We start from the raw sequence: 18112 nt of genomic DNA, 5'->3' as shown, positions 1-18112 counted from the left end.
AATATATTTCTGTCACTAACTTAATGTATTTCTGAACATTTTAGAATCTGAAAGAAGGGCATATTATGTCACTGAAAATTGGGGGCCTCCTTTACTACTCTGCCCATTAGTACATATCTTATATATTTAAAAATTCTGTAAGATTTGTTGGATTTTTTTTTTTTCCCATGATGAGGCACAGATTCAGGAGTAGGATTCTGTCTTTTCCGATCATAAAACAGTTAAAAGTACAGGAGGAATCTGTAACCTGTAGGGAGCCCCATAAGACAGAGTGACCAAAGCACAATCTAACAGAATGCATCTTCTGAGGCAGTCAGACACACAATAACTTGCTTTAGTATGCTGCACCCAAGCTGCTGCTTTTTGACTAATAATATTAAGGCTGCAGGAGAATATTGGAGAGGCGTGGCAGCTTGGATTACTGTTTAGTTCACCTCTTGGTTGGGGAACCAGGTCGCCTGACAGAGCTGTCTGTGTTGCCAGCGTCAGGAGGATTAACCTCTCATAATCTCTGTGATTTGAATAAGGGATTTTGTTCTTGTCCTCACTGCTCAGTTCAAAGGAGCTGCTGAGCAGAAACTTCTGTGGATCTTCAGAAGTGTGTCCATGTTGATCAGCCAAAAAGGGAAGAAATTGATGTTGCAAGGATTTCGCCTAGCTGTGCTTTTTAGCAACTGATTTAAGTGTTTGTAGGGTAAATGTATATAGATGGATTTAGCTGTTCTCTGGAATTAGGAAAGTTGGCTGAGTCCTAAGTTTCCTTTTTGTTACACAAATAGTATCAAATCCGTTTCTCTATCACCACACTCTGCTTCCCCAGCCCCCTTGGAGAGCAAACTTTGGACAAAAGCTGTCTTGTAAGCACATAACAAAACTTCAGTCTGTGTTTGTTTTCCCACTTCTCAAGAAAAGTATAACTGATCCAGACCAATCAGTTAGAGGTGATGCTCACCTGCCTGTGCTAAGTCAGGCCAAAGCTAGGAGGGATTACTCAGTCAGCTAAGGTGTATGTGTTTGCCCTTGAGGACTGGTAGTGGTAGTAATCAGGTACTTAGCTCTCTGCTTAAAGCCCCACGAAACTTGAAGGATTTTCTTTTGTGTATTGTGATTGATGGGGAGGTTCTTCAGTTTTTAAAGGCCAGACTCTGCTGTATTAAACAGATAGCAAAGCATCTTGCCTTGCTTTGATAGTCCCTTTCTTCTTGATGCAGAGCGATGTGTTTGCTTGTGTTGTTACTGTAAAACATCTGATATTGCTGTCAAGTGACAGCTAATATGTATAGCAAAAAAGCTAAACTATGAAATAAGGTGTCTGAAGCATGTATTCCCCTTTGCTTTTGAGGAAATACCAAAGTGGAATTCATCTGAAATTGCTGGCACCTTTAAGCATTGGTGATGTTGGTGATTGAGGAGGTTTGGTAGAACAGACTGTATGAAACTACTTTCAAAAATGTCACCTCTGGGTCCTAAGCCTAGGGGCATATTAATTTGTAGAGCAGGTACTGCTGTACCATGTCATGCTCTTTTCTGGGAATTGACTAGATGTTTGTATGGATAAGATAGAGGCTAATGGGCTTGTTCTCTCAGGGTATGGTTTAGTGCAGACTCCTGCTGAAGGTGTGGAAGGAGCCCCTTGCAAGGCAGAAAACATCTGGTTTGGGACCCAAGTGCAAGATGTCATTGACGTCAAAGAGGTTTTTGAGAACTCTAGCATCTAATTTGAGCAGTGAGACTGTCAGACTTACTGAAACAACTGATGTTTTGGGAGCAATGAGTTACAAATCTGACTGGCGTTGTCATGGTGCTGGTAGGGGGAGAGGTAGTAACCAGAAGGCAAATATCTGTGTGACAGTAAAAAGGGTCTCTGTGGCACCTTGCTGGTGAATATTCTTGTGTTATTTGGTTGTAGTTCTTTGTGGAGAAATAGGACTGGCACTGCAGAACCTTTTCTTGGTGAAGAAAACCATCTGAAGGTAGTTTGAATGCTTCACTGTGTCAGAGAGCTCAGGCCTTTGGCACAGCTAGGAGCAAAGTGAAAGGTAGATCTGTGGGAAGATTATGAAGGAGCGAAGCACAATTCTGAATGTGCTCCACACATCTGATGATGTTGACTCTTGCCTTGCTAGAACTAACTTGTTAGTTTGCACTGAGATCATGACTGTTTCCAGAGAAGTTGAAAAGATAAGTAATGAGGTAAAGGGCTCTCTGCAGAGCAGTGTGCAGGCTTGGAGGCCCCTTGTGCTCCAGCACTGACTGTGGGGCCCTTGAGAGCTGGAGCAAACACTTTCTGCACAGCCTTTAAAGATGGTAATGAGATGCATTGTGTAGAGGAAAGATTTTTATCTGGGCACTGGGAGGCTGTTGTTTCAGCAAGTCTCAAAGCGAACAGAAGATGGCTTATGATTCTTGATTATTGTTATAATTACACACACTGATGCACAAAAAGATGACTTAACTGGAAGATGACTTGAACTTAGGGGGTTAGTCTGCTTTGTGCTGGCTGCAGAAGCGTCCTGAGACTACCTGCCAGCCAGCTGAACTGGGGGACCTGCAAGCAGGAGAAAGGAGGTTAAATACACTCAGTCTGGAGGAGCACCTGCAGTGATGGGAAATTCTGGAAGAGTGTTCTGGTATTGGGAATTCCACTCCTCAACTGCCACCTCCTCCTTCTCTCTCCTGCTCAGTGTTTTCACTTCACAAGCTGCCTGGTTATAAAAGGTTCTGCACTTTTTCTGGTTCCAAGTGTATTTAATGTAAAAACTGAAAAATATTTAATGGGCCGTTGATGCTCTGGATTCACTGACACTAGAGATTTGTTTCAGGAGATTGTAAAGTTCAAGACCTGCATTCCTAGTTTCTTTACTTCTTCCAGCATCTGATTCTAGCTTTCTTGGCTGTATGGTTCATGAATACACTTTTATTTTCCCCTCTCCTGGACAGAAAAAACAATAATGTCAAGCTTATTTCAGCTACTGTTTATCTGAAATCAATTGAATGCTTCCTACTGCCTTTCAGGAAGCGTTTCCTGGGATCAGCTGTAAGTAAACTTCTTGCAGCTTCTATTGCAAAGCAGAAGTTCCACTAAGTGCTGATGTTTAATGTAATAAAGATTTGAGCTGCGGTTTACCAAATAGCTTATCAATGTTTTAAGCATTTTATTGTTATGATCTCCTGAGGCTTTTTTGGATAAAATGATCTGCATGTTTTAAAATGCTGGATTTCTTTTGCCATTCTGAATGGTCATGGTGTACTGTATATATTTTGGCAGTGTGCTTTCTGTTCTGTGCTGGCTTTTTAGTAAAATCAATATATTTACTCAAAAGTCAGAGATGAGAGTACTTCTAGGTTTTGGGACCTGATGTTTTGTGAATCTCCTCCCTCCCTTCCTCTTTGTGAACCCTGTCCTAGTTGCTCTACTTCAAATATTGTTTTCAAAGCAACAAAAAAGAGCCTGATCTTGCATCCTGATACTACTTTCATGAGAAAAGCTGGTGTAAGAATTTAGAAGAGCGATCTAATGTCTGCATTAAGGAAGGAATCAGTTTCAAACCTCTTTAATTTTTCTTCTGAATTTAGTCTTCTGTCACAGTTGCCGTCTATAAGTTGCATACATAGTTTAAATTCCATTCTTCCTATTCTGTAGTTCCCTCACAAAATTCAGTTTGTGTTTGGGATACATTTCATTTTTCTGTCCAAAACTGTTCACAATTGCAATCCATATACCTTCTGCAGCACTATTGTTGGTTTTTTTTTGTAAATTTCAGTAATGTTTTCCTCGCGCGTGAATTCTTCTTGGTGAAATAGTTCAAGGTGTATTTCGGGCAGGTGAGTTCTTGAGCTATGCAAGAAACAAGAATGCATACAAAACCCTTCAGTTCAGGAAGTTCAAAACCTGTGTGATGTTAAGTCAGTGTGTCAAATCAGATCTGGTAACAGATTAACCTGTAAACAAGACCCAGATGTGTCTCTTAACTGTCTAAATCTGTTTTGTCATTGAAAGTGTTTAGAAGTCTACTTGCATTAACTGCCTATTACATTAAACCAGAATAGAAAGTAAATTGTTAACCCTTCTGTCACATGAAATACCTTTTAGAGAAGTAGAAGCTTTTAAAAGAAGGCTTCTTTTGCTGATAAGGACTGACTTTTATTATAAAATAACTGCACAGCTAAACAGCTCTTGCCAAAGGATTTGCAAAGTTTATCTACTCCTCCAGGTATACTGTGATAATATGGGGAGTATTTGCAAATGCCAGAAAGGGTTTCCTACACAGTTTTAAAATTTGTTCTGTTTGCATTATCTAGTAACTTTGGTATGGATGGAAGAAGTGAATTCTATGAAGCTATAATGCAAGCTGAGCTGTGCTGTACACATTTACTAAGTTTTATGCAAAAGCTGAGTTGAAAAGTGACAGTATTTACAGGAGGTATCAGATGACCTGCTTCACTGAGGGGATCAGACTGGATGGTTGAGCAAAATAGTTGTATATATTTTTCATTTTATAACTGGATCAGCACAGTGTATTAACTGTGGGTTTGGTCAGGTTTGTGTTGATTTGCCATCATTTCCCAAGTTTATGTGCATGAAATACTGGGGATAGTCCAGGTATCCAGTCACTGTGCTGTGTTGCTCTGATGTTCGTGGGCTATGGCAGTAACAGAGACTTGACTGTAATATATAGTTTTTACATATGAAAGCTAGGCATTTTCTGCTTAAGTTTCAATCCTTTGCTCACCGAAATTCATCCTATAAAAGTGAAAGTTCTGGCAAGAAACAAATGTTGGTGCCAACAACAAGAAACAGGTAGCAATATCCCCTTGGGTTTTAGCTGTGAGCCCCAAGTTGTGGTGTATCTGGACTATGGAGGGGAGCAAGTGGGCTGCTATCTTCCTGCAGGTTGTGACTCTTGTGTGCATGCGTGCCCTGGATCTTAACTGGCCAGAGAATTTACAGAGGAACAGGGGAGCATCTAGTGAGGTTTGTATGGGAGTCACTGGGATGTGTACATTATGTAGTGCCTGGAAATCCTCTATGAAATGGTGCTGAACCTTGAATGGGAATACTGAGTATGTGTCTTCTTATCACAGAGGTTTGGAAAACCCTGGAAGCGGTCACATGTCCCAGTGGCTATCAGTCACTGTCCAGTGGGCAGGAAGGGTGGAGTGGCTGGTAGAAAGCTGTTTGTTGGAAATTGTATTGTAAATCAAATAAACGTACTAGATTTGTGTGCCTCTGGACAGGGTAATGAATTTGCAGATCATCTGAGCAGGAAGATGCTAATTCACGTGAATTAGGAAGGATTCTAATTCATTTTCAAGACATCTGGCAATACAGAAATCTCTTGGGTAGATCAATTTGCTATCACAGACTACAGATTAAAAACTCTTTTTTTGCCCACCCCCTTCCTGAGAAGAATTCTAGAGTAATGTGAGTAATGGCTGGTTGCTGAAGGGAATGTATCTTCGCTTTGTTTGATGTGGCTCCCAAGGGCTTGGGAAGGGCAAGTCAATCTGTCCCGTGGGCATTCAGAGTGGTCAAATTGAAGAAAGCTCTTTGCTACATGATTGGAAAATGCAATATGTAAGTGCTTTGTGGTATGTTGGGCTTTTTTTTTTTTTTTTTTCATTTCTATGAACTATTAAAAATTAATGGACCTGTATCACGTCTATTCCATTTATTCCGAACTTCTTATTAAAACAGATCGATCTCTCGGTTCAGTTGAGGTAAACTTGGCTGTCTAAGTTCCCCCACAGTTGTCTCAATCAAAGAGGTAATGGATTTTTTGAAGGACTGTTTCAAGTACTAAGTCACAAAAATTCTGACTTAGAAGCAACCCTAGTTCTTTGGACACTGTTGAAAATCTACGCTATTTTCCTGCTCTCTGCCAGTTACTGAGCAGAGTGGTTCTTCCTTCTGGCAACAGAACAGTTCTCTGATCAGCCCAGCCCTCCTTTCTGTTACATTAAGCAGTAACAGAATGTTATCCCCTGTGTACTGTGAATTCAGTGTCGGCTTTTAGGACTATTGGTCCATGAAGGTACCCACTGTGGTTCCATCACATTATTCTCAAAGAGAATACTGGGGCATGAAGCACTCACTTCCCTGCTTGAGTGGAACAATGTTTATATGTAAACCAGCGGTTTGTTTTGCCTGACAGAAAAACAAAGTATAAAGTAATGAAAGTGACTTAGGTCACATCTCTCAGTGTGTCTCAGTGTCCCCTGAGGCTGCAGGAGCCTTGTCTGCAGTAACCACCCCAGCTCTGCAGGGTTCTGCTGGGAGAAGTTGGAGACCCTGCTCTGGGCTCTGCAGTTACAGCAGAAGCTGTTGAGGTGCTGCTGAATCCTGGGTCCCTGGGGCCTCCTGTGCAATTATTCTTCCTCCGAGCTAGTTCAGGGAAATCTCTTCCTTCTGAACATAGTTTAACGCTAAATATATGAGAATGCTATGGAGCCTTTATTCTTACACCTGTCTCAGGCTGGAAATATCAAGGTGGCTGTGTCACATTGAATCTTTGTAGCAGGCTTGGAAAACCACTAAATGGCTGTTTTATCCAGCTTTTCCTTACTTAGGAGTTATGAAGAGAGGAGGAGAGTTTCATGGCACAGCCAGTACTATTGTTCTGCTATGACAATTGCAGTTAGTGTCATAAATGATGCTGCTGGGCTTTAATAGGGATCGTGTGAAACAATCAGTGACCAAGTTCCAATCACAGGTGAGGTCACTTCATGGCCTCTGCTTCCTCCAGGCTGGAGGACCTTTTGTGTTCAAGTAGTGGGAAAGAAAAGGGTTCCTCACCCTCAGGTGGAACATGAGTGTGCGCATAGGCTGTGCATCTTTTGATGTCCACGGGAGGGAAAAGAGGTGGTGGAGTCTCCTTCCTTGGAGATATTCAAGAACCCTCTGGACACAATCCTGTGCTGTGTGCTCTGGGATCTCCCTGCTTGAGTGGGGAGGTTGGACCAGATGACCCACTCTGTTCCCTTCCAACCTGACTGCTCTATGATTCTGTGAGAAGTCCTTGTTTGTCAGGGTGGGATCTCCAGGGACAGAGCAGTCCTTGTTAAAAGTGCCAGTCTTGAGCCACTTACCAGCCTGTCGTGGATTTTATCAATAACTTCCAAGGAGTGAGTAGGAGGTGTTGATTTTCTGGCTCTGCCATGTGGTACATGCGCTATAGCTGTTGGTGCAGGGTTCAGGCAGCAAAATTGTTTCCAAAGGCTGAGTTATAGAAAGTGAAGGGCAGGAGCACTGCCTAACAATAGCATCCCTCACAGGAGGGTTTCCCTCCCTTCTGCCTGCCTGCTGGAGGGCGCATGGGTGTGAATTTGGTGTGTTGGTTTAGTCTTGGGTAGTATCAGCAGCTTGGTCTGTGGTCTCTTATTTCTGTTGTTTAAGCAACCTTTGCACCTAGTGCTGCATGTCACTGTACACTGAAGTTTGAGCACCTGGAAAAGGTGAGAAAAGCAGAGTGAAATGGAAATATGTATTGATTCCGCTGTTCAGCTAGGGAAAGTTATGGTAGAAGCTGGAGCGCTCTCGAAAACACATTAATGCTGCATTTGTGTTTCACAGGGAGGAGGAAGCTATTTATCAAGTAGCTGATCAGGAAAATGCATTTTGAATGCTCTGCTTTCAGCATTGCATTTCTTTATAAAAGTGGTAATTAAAACTGCGCCCTTCCATTCTTCTAATTTCTTCCACAGCCCCTCCACGGCACTTTATTGTCCCCTGCGAAGGGATGTAGGTTTCGTTCTAGTATGGGGAGTGACTGGTTGGTAAGTCATGTGCTGGATTTAGTTAGACTGTAATCTTTTGGCCATCTGCTCAGGCACTCCCTGTGTTGCATTCCTCTCATTTGCAACCAAGTGTTAAAGGTGATCTGGGATGTGCAGGTGTTCAGAACACTTGGGTTCCCTTTAACTGAATATGACCATGTGCCTGCTTAGGAGGTTTGAGCAGAGTGTTTTCTGAGCCTGGTAGTAATTTGGCATGCTTAATTTTAATTATCTCACTGGTGTATGTAGCACCCGTTCAGGAAAAAAAAAAAATCATTCAGACTGTTTGAAAAATATGTGGATAACAAGGCTTTCTCCTTAGAACTGAGTTTAAGAATACTCTGGTGTACACTCTGCTATTGTTTTTTCATCCTCCCACAATGATTCTGGAAATTTTTTGCAATTTCTGGCTTGTGTTTTTCTTTCCTAGTCTTCAGGAGTTTATCTGACCCTCCAGTCCTTTGAAAGTGATAGCTGTAGAGCATCTGGAATCTTCTTGTGGCTTTTTTTTTTTCCTTTTTTTTCTGGTAAGCTGCAACAAGACTTCAAGTAAATTTCTTTTTTGTGTCTTGGTTAGAGTAATGCCAAAATGGTGTGGGACACTCAGAGGGAAGAAAAAATCTCTGGATGAATTTAATGTTTACATCAAGTTTTGTCTGCTTTCTAGTAACTTCATGGAGCAGCTGTATCTCATATGCTTGAGTCTTTCTTGAAGATTAAATGAATCTCTGTGTGCAGGGAGGGCAGGTGCATCTCTGTGCATCTCTTTTCATGAAGTGCTTGCACACAGCAGTGCAAAGCACTAGGTCTTTCCTTCCTTTCTTGTTTTCTACTATTTTCATTCCCTCCCTGGTGTCCTGCTTGTTTTGTGCTGTGGCATAGGATCTGCATAGTTTGATGTTTGTGTCTGAATGGATGGACTTTCTGCTGCCCAGTTTGCTGAGAGAAGCCATTTGAAACTGAACAGAATTTGACATCTCCAGCTAGCTTAAAAATGCTCCTTTCCTGGAGACCAGGAGTACTGTGGGATAACTGGGAGTGAGTCAGGAAATACCTTGTCTAGACCATTAGCTTCCAATATGCTTAGGATTTTGCTTTGTAGCAATGCAGGATCAACTGTACCTCTAGAACCTGGTGTTGCTGTGTGCTCTAGAGACCAATTTCATTTTTGTGATGCAGATTTTGTATTATAAAAATAAGATTTTATATTATAAAAATGTACTGTTACACATTGCTTCCTTTCATGCTGTATCATGTACAAATGACTTTTCAGCCTTCACTGTAATGCTGAGTAATTAATGTATCAGGTTTCCATAGAGCTTCGGAGCTCAACTTTGAGTCCTTCCTTGAGAGCTTGGCATAGAGGAGATCTAACCAGAGGGAAGGAGCAGGTATGGGTACAGAAGTTTCCTTATTAGTATTCCTTTGGAAAGCTGTGCTCCTTCGTGGCATGGTGCATGGTATTCAGGTGCAATGCATCTGACGTGCAAACTCCCTGGGCTGACAAACAGGCTGGGCCTTAGCAGTGCTTAGCGACCCATTCCAGCTTGGAACTCACAGAAATTTGAGCTCTTGTGTGAGGAATCCTGCACTATCCCAGACAGTCCTGGGAGATGTTCTGGTAGCTGCACCTTTGCAATGTTTTCTGCACACCCCTAGGAAGTGCTTTCCCCTGGGGCTAACAAAATAAAAACATGTCCAAGTTTTTGGAAATTTTTGGACATGCTGTGCAGGCTTGCAGATAGAGCAAAAGAATCACTGTTGAGATCAGACTCCCAAGTTTGTGATTCAGCTCTTGTAAGTTATATTTCTGCAGCTGAAGGTGTAATTTTTTACATGCACTTGTCTAGAGGCATGGTGCTCATTCCTGGGAGTTGCTAAGGGTTCACTTTTTGCCATGTGGGTCTGTAGCAGGCTTGTGATCTTTGTTTGGTCTGGCTGCTTCCCCGGGATATCCCCAGGACAGCTCTTGGTGAAGCTGTACACAGGCACCCCTCTCAGCTGTAGGGTTTTTTCTGCCTTCTGTCAAAGGAACATCTGAATATTTAGAGCAGTGTATAAATGGCATCTCTCTTAGTTTGCATATTGCTGCTGCAGAGGCTGCTTCTCTTCTCTGTGTTCAGGAGCCAGTGGCCCACTCCAGCTGCTTTTTTAGTACATAATACTAAATTTCTACACTGGGGTTGCTTCTGCTTCCCTGCTAACAGTAGTGGAGCTTGTTACAAACAGGGAGAGGCCAGCTGAAGCTTCCCGTGTGACCCCTGCCTGCCTTTGCCTTTTTTCCCCAAGCACATGCACTTGTTTCTTTGTCTCCTGCCTCTTGCAAGGAGGGGAGCAGGGAGGTTCAGAGATAAGCTGGTGCCTGCCCACTCCAGGGCTGTATTTCATGAAATACCTGCTTTTGTGGGGTATGCAAAGGAACCTATAAAGTGGGTAGATTGTCCCACGTGTTTCTCAGTGGTTAAACAGTCTGATTTGGAGATTTAAAGGAATCTGTACTTTCAGTCAAGAACACTGGCCCACACTATTGTGTGTTGCTTGTGCTATTAGGTTTCAGCATCAGGAATGCTTCAGGCCCTGAATCTGGGAGAAAATGAACCAATTTGTTTTGGACCTAAAGGCTTGTGGGCCGTGTCAGTCTAGGTGAAAGCTGCAGCCCTTTTAACAGTAACTGTTCATAATGTACCTGGTGCAGCATTTTTCTTTATGCGGGGCATCTACCTGGGCTGTAAATGCTCACAAAGGAGAATTTCTCAAATACCAAGACTGTCATCACACTCTGTTGCAGCTGTGAGTGTAATGATGTCAAGGCATTTAAAAAAAAAAAGTTTTAATATTTCTTTTCAGAACTTTTATCTTGAAAGGTGGGCACTGTGAGCCTCTAATAAGTATTGGCAGCTCTGTTTTCTGGAGGAAATTTCACTGCACCAGCTTTTAAGTATTTTTGCTCTCTGATATATCTTGCTTCCTAGCTTGTTAAATATGTTTTCTTCTTAGTGTTAGTTTTCCACTGAGAAAACTAGCTGGAGCATAGAGATGTCTTCTCTTAGTGCTTACACTTAGCAATTCTAGTGAGGATATGAGCTTGCAAAAGGGAAATGTAAACAACATCTCCCCTAGGTAGACATGGACCTTCCCCATCTGGCAAGATAAGAGCCAATACTGTTTTATGTTTTAACAATTCTATTTTTATATATAAATACTATCCTGGAATTAAATTAACAGAGTAGAGCTTGTAAAAATGACATTTGAGTTTACACTGCTGTTTGTTTGGCTTATTTGATTTAATTGACAATGTCATAGTATGGAGCTACTTACTGAGCTGCTATTCAGGCTTGATTATTTTCAATTTGTAGTCTGCTATACAGTGTTAGGAGAATTTCTTTGTTTGTAAGGAAATCTTTATTTCTTCTGCAGTGTTTGTAGGTAACTTTGTAAGTGGGGTGGTATGAAATGATATCTTGCTAAGCAGCAGTAACTTCTGGTTGCAAAGGACTGATGTTGAGATTGCTTTGCCTTAGACATATCATTCTGCTTTCCAGACATTAAGCCTGTGATTGTTTTTTATTAAATGCATCACTTTAGAGAGGTGCCATGGGGTACAAAGGAGTTTTTGTCACCAGATCTGTTTGACTGAGTGTGAATTTCCAGCTACCAGGACTGTGCAGGGGATGTTGTCCAGTTAATATGATGGACTGTGATGCTCTAACTCAAAGAAAATTGTAGCAGGACAAAATCACTGACAGCCTCTTATTTTATTATTTTCCTTTTTTCTCTTTACAGTAAAAAAAGCTAAACTCCATGGACCACCAGGTAAGTCATGTTCTACTGCTTGTTTGCAGCAGTGGGGACCCCTGCTCTCTCATTGCTATTCATGCTGCTCCCTCCAGTTTTCCTCCGCCTCATCTCAGCTCCTTCATATTCTCCTTAGGAGTGACCTAATTTACCTTGAGAATCCAGGCAGTTTGAGTACTAGAAAACTTGAGGCTGTGACCTGGTGTCACAGTGGTAAAAAACCTCTATCTGCTCAACCTGACCTGAACAGTGATGAATGAAGAAATGTGTTCTTTCACTGTTACCCTTTCCCACCCACTTTCATTCATACTGCCTCTGCCTCTGTCCCTATTCAAAACAGGGTCTAAAAATGTCCACTAAGCAGAACTGGTGTGTGAGTCTGTGGTTTTAATCCTGACTGGGATTACTGGATGGAACTGCAGAAGCGAATCATTCTCTTATATGACAGTCCATGATGGCTGTGCTTGGAATTAAATTCCCATCCTCTAGGTTTTGTGTCTGCATAATAAAACAAAAACAAACAGATGGTGACACCCAGAATTTACAGTCTGGGCAACTTCTTTTCACTGTGGTTCAGAAGCTAGCAAGGAATCCCTTAGCAAGCAAATAGATTCATCAGTTGAAATTTGATGTACAGTTTACAAAAGAATAAGCACTTATATAAAATGCTTATAAATAAAAACTTATGGAATAACACCTACTGAGGTGTTTAGATCTGAAACAGTTGCACAACTGTATTCATAATCTATTCAGTTTTATTGTTTGGATGTAGCTGTCTTCAGGTTATGGCAGGAGAACATTGTTAAGGATTTGGAAGGGACCTAAATAATCATTTAGTTTCATACCATGTTTCATGCCTTCCACTAGAGCAGGTTTCCCAGTGCCTTATGTGACCTGGCCTCAAACACTACAAGGATTGGGCATCTACAACTTCCTTGGGCAACCTGTGCCTGTGTCTCAACATCTTCACAGTAACGAATTTCTTCCTAATATCTAACTAAAGCTCACACTGCTGGCTTCATCAACCAACTTCAGGAGGTTTGTATAGTCCCACTTCTTCATTCAGGTCCCTCTGGATGGTGTCCCTTCCCTCCAGAGCCTGACTGCACCACACAGCTAGGTGTCATCAGTGAATTTCCTGAGGATGCCTTCAATCCCACTGCCCTTGTCACTGACAAAGATAATGAACAGTATCAGCCCCAGTTCTGACCCCTGAGGGACACCACTTGTCACTGGTCACCAGGTGGACAATGAATCACTGACCACAAGTCTTAGGCTGTGGCCAGCCAGCCAGTTCTTTGTCCACAGAGTGCTCCACCCATCCAATCCATGGCTCTCTGATTTAAAGACAAGGATGTTGTGCAGGACAGTGTCAAATGCTTTGCACAAATCCAGGCAGACAATGTCAGTTACTTTGCCCCATCCACCAGTGCTGTAGCCTTAGCAGAACATCAGATTTGTCAGCCATTATTTCCCCTTTGTAAAGCCATGGTGGCTGTTGTATCTTTGCTTTCCATGTGAAATTCTGACAGTATTAAAATTGACTTGATTGAGATTAAACGCTGGGAATATATGCAGCAGAGCATCAAAGTATTAAAATACGTACACTGATTTCTGGGTACTTAGCATGTCTTGTTCCAGGCTGATTGAAACTGATAGGCTGAGGTGGTAACTCCTCTTAAAGGGAGTTTGTTCATTCTTGGATGCTGGTATTCAAAGTTTGAATGATTCTGTGCTTTGCTACTTCTGGTTTTATTAGCAAAGAGATAGCAGAAACTAGGAAAAAAGTTCTTCCAGGATTTTTCTTCAGATTTAAAACAAAAAATAAAACACCTAGAGAGAATCTGTCTTGTCTAGATGTGAGTATGTTGTGGTTTTCCTAGGTCAGGTCAGTTTCAGCACACTTACTAATAAATCTGTATTTTTCTTCTGCCCCTGACTGGCCTGTAAAGTTCTTTGTGGACTCATGGGTGCAAAACTGAGTTGGGAGTAGGAGAGCAGTTGGGTCAGAAGGAAAGAGATGATATGATCAACCTAACCTCTTGCTTGTATGTTTTGCAAATTTGTTTTTCACACTGCTTGGTACTTATAATGGGTCCTGTTCCTTCAGACTGTCTCTTCTTCTCTTGTCTGCATTTCAGGAGCAGCATTGTACTAAGTGTCTGTGTTCTGTAGGATTTTACACTGCTTGTCCCTGTCTTACTGCAAGTGAATAGTAGTGTGTTTTTGTTCATTTGTGCTTGGATTTCTAAAAAAGCTGTGATTGAAAATTTGATGCAGGTGGAAAACAGCTTGAACATTTGGCAACTTAAACTCAGTGATATCTTCCCATAGGGGCTTTTCATCTGAGGTCTCTCTGGGTGCACTGTATGATCTGAAAACATTGCAGTGTTGCAGGTCATGTGATGAAAGGGTATGACAATGGAGATAACATTTTGTGTCTCATTCCCCAGATAAATTCAATACATACGTGACCTTGAAAGTGCAAAATGTGAAGAGCACGACGGTGGCCGTGCGAGGTGACCAGCCCTGCTGGGAGCAGGATTTTATGTTGTAAGTATGGTGGTGCACAGCATGGGGTGCTCATGGTTGAGTCCTTACACAGCCCTATATTCATTCAGAGCTGCTAATATATGTATGAATCAGAATATTTGGATAGGTAAAATGGACAAGCCTGGTGACAGCCTGAAGTTTCTGTCCTGTTGTACTCATTGGCCTGTGGTGGAGGATGTGTGTTGGGAGATTGTGTCTGCTGGTGTCATGGCCTGGCAATTGCCAGCCAGGTCTGTAGTGAGAGGCCAGGTGTGAGGTTGAGCTGTGGAGTTACTGTGTGAGTTGTGTTTGGGATTGATGTTGTCCTTGGCCACCGTGTGCACAGCTGTGCCTGTAAGCTTGAGACACACAAACACCTACAGCATAGCTTAGCCAAGGACTAAAGGCCCTTAGCTGAGCTTAAATGGAGCTCCTGGGTGTGGGAAGAGGGTATGGGTGTCCATGGCTGGAGATTAAGAGGTGGTGTTAGTGCACTTAGAGCCTCTGCAAGGTGATTCTGGTTACCTCAGCTGGGAGCTGCTTCATAAACAGCAGAACCAGTTAATTCCAGCTTTTCCAGGGCTTCTGATGCAGTTGGCACTTCTGATTTGGTTTGATTCTCATAAATGTGACATGTAGCCAAGGACTTCCCAGTATCTTTTAGAATGGTGGGGTTTTTTCTGGCAGGTGAATGATTTATTGATTATAGTGCATCTGCTTCTGTTTCTATAGCTTTGTAAGGCAAATTAAACTAAATTTGGTCAATGGGGGAAATGATACTGTATTCATTTTGTAGTGTTAAAGCTAGTGCTGCTGTTTCCGAGTGGGTTTGAGGTGTTTACATAGTATCTGTATTGAGAGACCCCGCCACGGAATTTTGTAAATATGTTTCCTAATCCGGGGCAGTTTGTTCCTTCTCCACTGAAAGTGGGAGGTTGTTGCCTCAGGTTAAGGAGGTCACCTGGGTCAGTACAGAATTTTCATCATAGCTGTGCTCCCACCTCCCTTGTTTGCTGGTACTCTGCTTTTGAAGTAGAGCAAGAGGTATGTTCTCCTGCCCAGAGAGTTTGGAACCTGTCCTTTGGTATCTGGTGAAACACACACATTCCTGTACACCAGCATCTGCTCAGCTCTGCAGCTCTTGGTCAGACAGAGGCCAAGGCTGTCACTGATGTCAGACATTCAGAATTGGGTAAGTCTGGGACAAGGAATTGAACCTATCCTCCAAGTCACATGCCCATACTCAAACTAGTAACTCTTTCTGCCTGTAATTTGTGCTCATCCTGTGGGCAAGAGCTGGCTTTAAACACAGCCATCTACAGAAGAGGCTTCTCAGCTGTGATTTAAGAATGCACATGAATGTGTTGGATGAAGGCTCTTGTGGTTGCTCCTCCTGCCTCTGCTCAAGAGCTCCTGGAGCTGCACTCTGGTATCAGCTGGGAGCTTAGTTAGCATGCTGTAAGGTCACTGAGACGCTCCATAATTAGTTGCTAGGGAATATGGAAGCAGAATATTAGCTGAACTACCTTGCCATTATTGTCCCTGCTTTAGCCAGGCAACTCTACAGTAGTTCTGATGTCTCCTCATAACAGAAATATTAAATGTGGGAACGAAGGTGTTTTGCATGATCCTGTGTACATTAAGTTGTCCTAAGAGAAATAGTGCTGGTATTCCAATACTGCTGTTCTCTAGTTTGCTTATTCTCTTTCTGAAGTTGGAAAAGGATTTTGAGCACAGCACTTTTTCCCCAAGGGAAGGCTGCTTTTACTGTCTGTGCTGTGTTTACCTTTTTCATGAGGCATAGTAGAAGAACAGACCACAAGCAAAAAAATGCTTCCTGTCTGTGTTTCTTGGTTTTGCTTCCAAACTCCTTGTGAGACAAAGCACTGCAGAATTTGGGGCTCTAGGGTTGTTTGAGATTTGGCTGTTTACCAGACCAGTGAAGCACTTCAATGTATTCCTTGGGAGCATCTTCGAATTTTGAAGGAGCTTTGAAAGAACTGCATATTTACTGCATATCTGCAGGAAACACCTCGAGTGAGAGTGCCCACTGATTAAATTGGTGTTGAAATTGTGAAAAATGCCTTTATTTAAATCCTTTGTGTGTGTTGAAAGGGAGTGACACCAAATTTCAGTCTCAGCTCTTTTGTTCTTAGAAGCTGTTCTGCATCTAACCAGAAGGTGGAGAAAGGGAGACACAAAGGCAATCAAAGCCACTGTACAGAAATACTTTTTATTTATTATTCTTACCTGGTGACCTGTCCTTTGGAGATCTGTATAGGCGCCCATTGGGTGTGTCATGATCAGTGTCCCTTTAACTGAAAGCAGAGCATATCTTCCTTCCCTTCCCTTCCCTTTGCTTCCTAGCATCACACTGTTCAAGCCAGCAGTCAGTCAGTCATCATCAGCCTGCAGTCAGATGAATATCAAGCAGAGTGAGGGCAGGTGCTGGTACAGCTGTTGGCCATACTAAGTAACCCTGTCAGAACAGAGGATGCTGTAGACTCTATTACGAGATGCTAGCAATAAACTCATGGAAGGCTGTGTAATAGCCTTGAACTATTTTGATTTTGAACTATTCCAGACTGAGCCACTCAAGTCTGGATGCTCCTAACCTCAATTCCTGTGTCTCAAACAAGAACAGAAGCACTTGGATTTAAAATACACATTTATATACTTTACTGTAACTGTTTGGTTTGTCTTGAACCTTGTAGATTTAATATTCTCTTTTAGTTGCAAGAAGGAGGCAAAGTTCAAGTGGATGCTTGGATTTGCAGCAATTCTTTCTTATTTTGGCCATGATGGCAGTCTGTAGAAATAAGACAGTAACATGCTTTTAAATTTCCTTGATAGCTGTAACATTGATATGTTTGAGCAGCACTGACAATCTAAGATGACTACTTTTGGGGATTAACAGCTGCGATAAAGGGAAGCCCTGAACTTGAAAAATTATGGGTTTCTTCATGGTAAGTGTGAGACAGCTGTGATATCAACAGACAGCTCAGGATTCTTCTCTGCTTTATTGTTTTTACCAGTGTATGCTGCTGTGTATGTGTTACGCTGTTCTGAAGTAGACATCTTATAAATCAGCATGCAGAAGTCAGGCATAAATGCTGTAAAACATTGAGAAGAAGCTAATTTGAGATGCCTTCTTTTGTTAATGGGGGTAAAGATGTCTGTGAAAACCTTCAAATCAGTATTTCTAAGAACCTGTCACTCAGTGGTCATGTGGAAGTAGCTGGTACTAGAGTAGAATTGGTGCCACACAGTCCTGTTCAATAAGTAGTGCTGCTGATGCAGCTATGCTGAGTGTGGGACTGTTACTTTTGGCTAGGGTGACCTCCACTCACAGGTAAGTATTGGCATGTTTGCACCTGCCAGAGTACACTTGTGTTGCCAAGGGAGATACTCACTTTGTTAGAAATGGGGTGCCTGATGATAAAGAACAGCTCACCTCTAGGTTTTGGTCCAAGGTACACTTCCTCCTCCTGTGTAAATAGCTGCAGAGATGAGTTCCCTACTGGCAATTCACGCATGACATAGTTCAGGGTTCTGGTTTGCACTCTTTGTGTAATTAGTATTAAATTGTGAGTTAATAGAAACTGGTGTTCCCTCCGAGTATGAACTGCCTCAGTCACACAGAACTTCCAGGAGTTCTGTAGCTTGACTCAGCTCTGTGGAAATGGTTCACTGGTATAATTATGGTAGAAATGCAGAACATGAAACAAAATTAGATTGTATTCTGCTTTTTTTCTCATCTGTGCTGCCTTTACTTTTCTTGCAGTGAGATCAGTCGGCTGGACCTGGGCCTGATTGTGGAAGTATGGAACAAAGGACTGATATGGGACACCCTGGTTGGGACCGTGTGGATTGCTCTGAAAGCCATTCACCAATCCGATGAGGTTAAGATGACAGAAAACCTCTATTTGCTCCAGTGTTGATAATTAATGCATTACTGATCTGGCCTGGTGCAGCCCAGATTGAGCTCCTCAGCAAAACTTCCACTTGC

General features: G+C 42.2%; 1 protein-coding gene across 5 annotated transcripts in view; it reads left to right on the top strand.

The window, feature by feature from the left end:
• UNC13B (unc-13 homolog B) overlaps positions 1-18112 on the top strand; it is a 206493-nt gene that overhangs the window by 14532 nt on the left and 173849 nt on the right. For all 5 annotated transcript variants that reach the window (XM_056514073.1, XM_056514072.1, XM_056514076.1 and 2 more), the window contains exons 2-4: positions 11560-11589; positions 14025-14124; positions 17888-18005. In XM_056514073.1, the coding sequence (XP_056370048.1) occupies positions 11560-11589; positions 14025-14124; positions 17888-18005 (248 nt within the window). The remainder of the gene's footprint in view (positions 1-11559; positions 11590-14024; positions 14125-17887; positions 18006-18112) is intronic.

The sequence above is a fragment of the Oenanthe melanoleuca genome, chromosome Z, assembly GCF_029582105.1.
Source record: "Oenanthe melanoleuca isolate GR-GAL-2019-014 chromosome Z, OMel1.0, whole genome shotgun sequence".
NCBI classification, from domain to species: domain Eukaryota; kingdom Metazoa; phylum Chordata; class Aves; order Passeriformes; family Muscicapidae; genus Oenanthe; species Oenanthe melanoleuca.
This window is presented reverse-complemented; position numbering and strand designations above follow the sequence as displayed.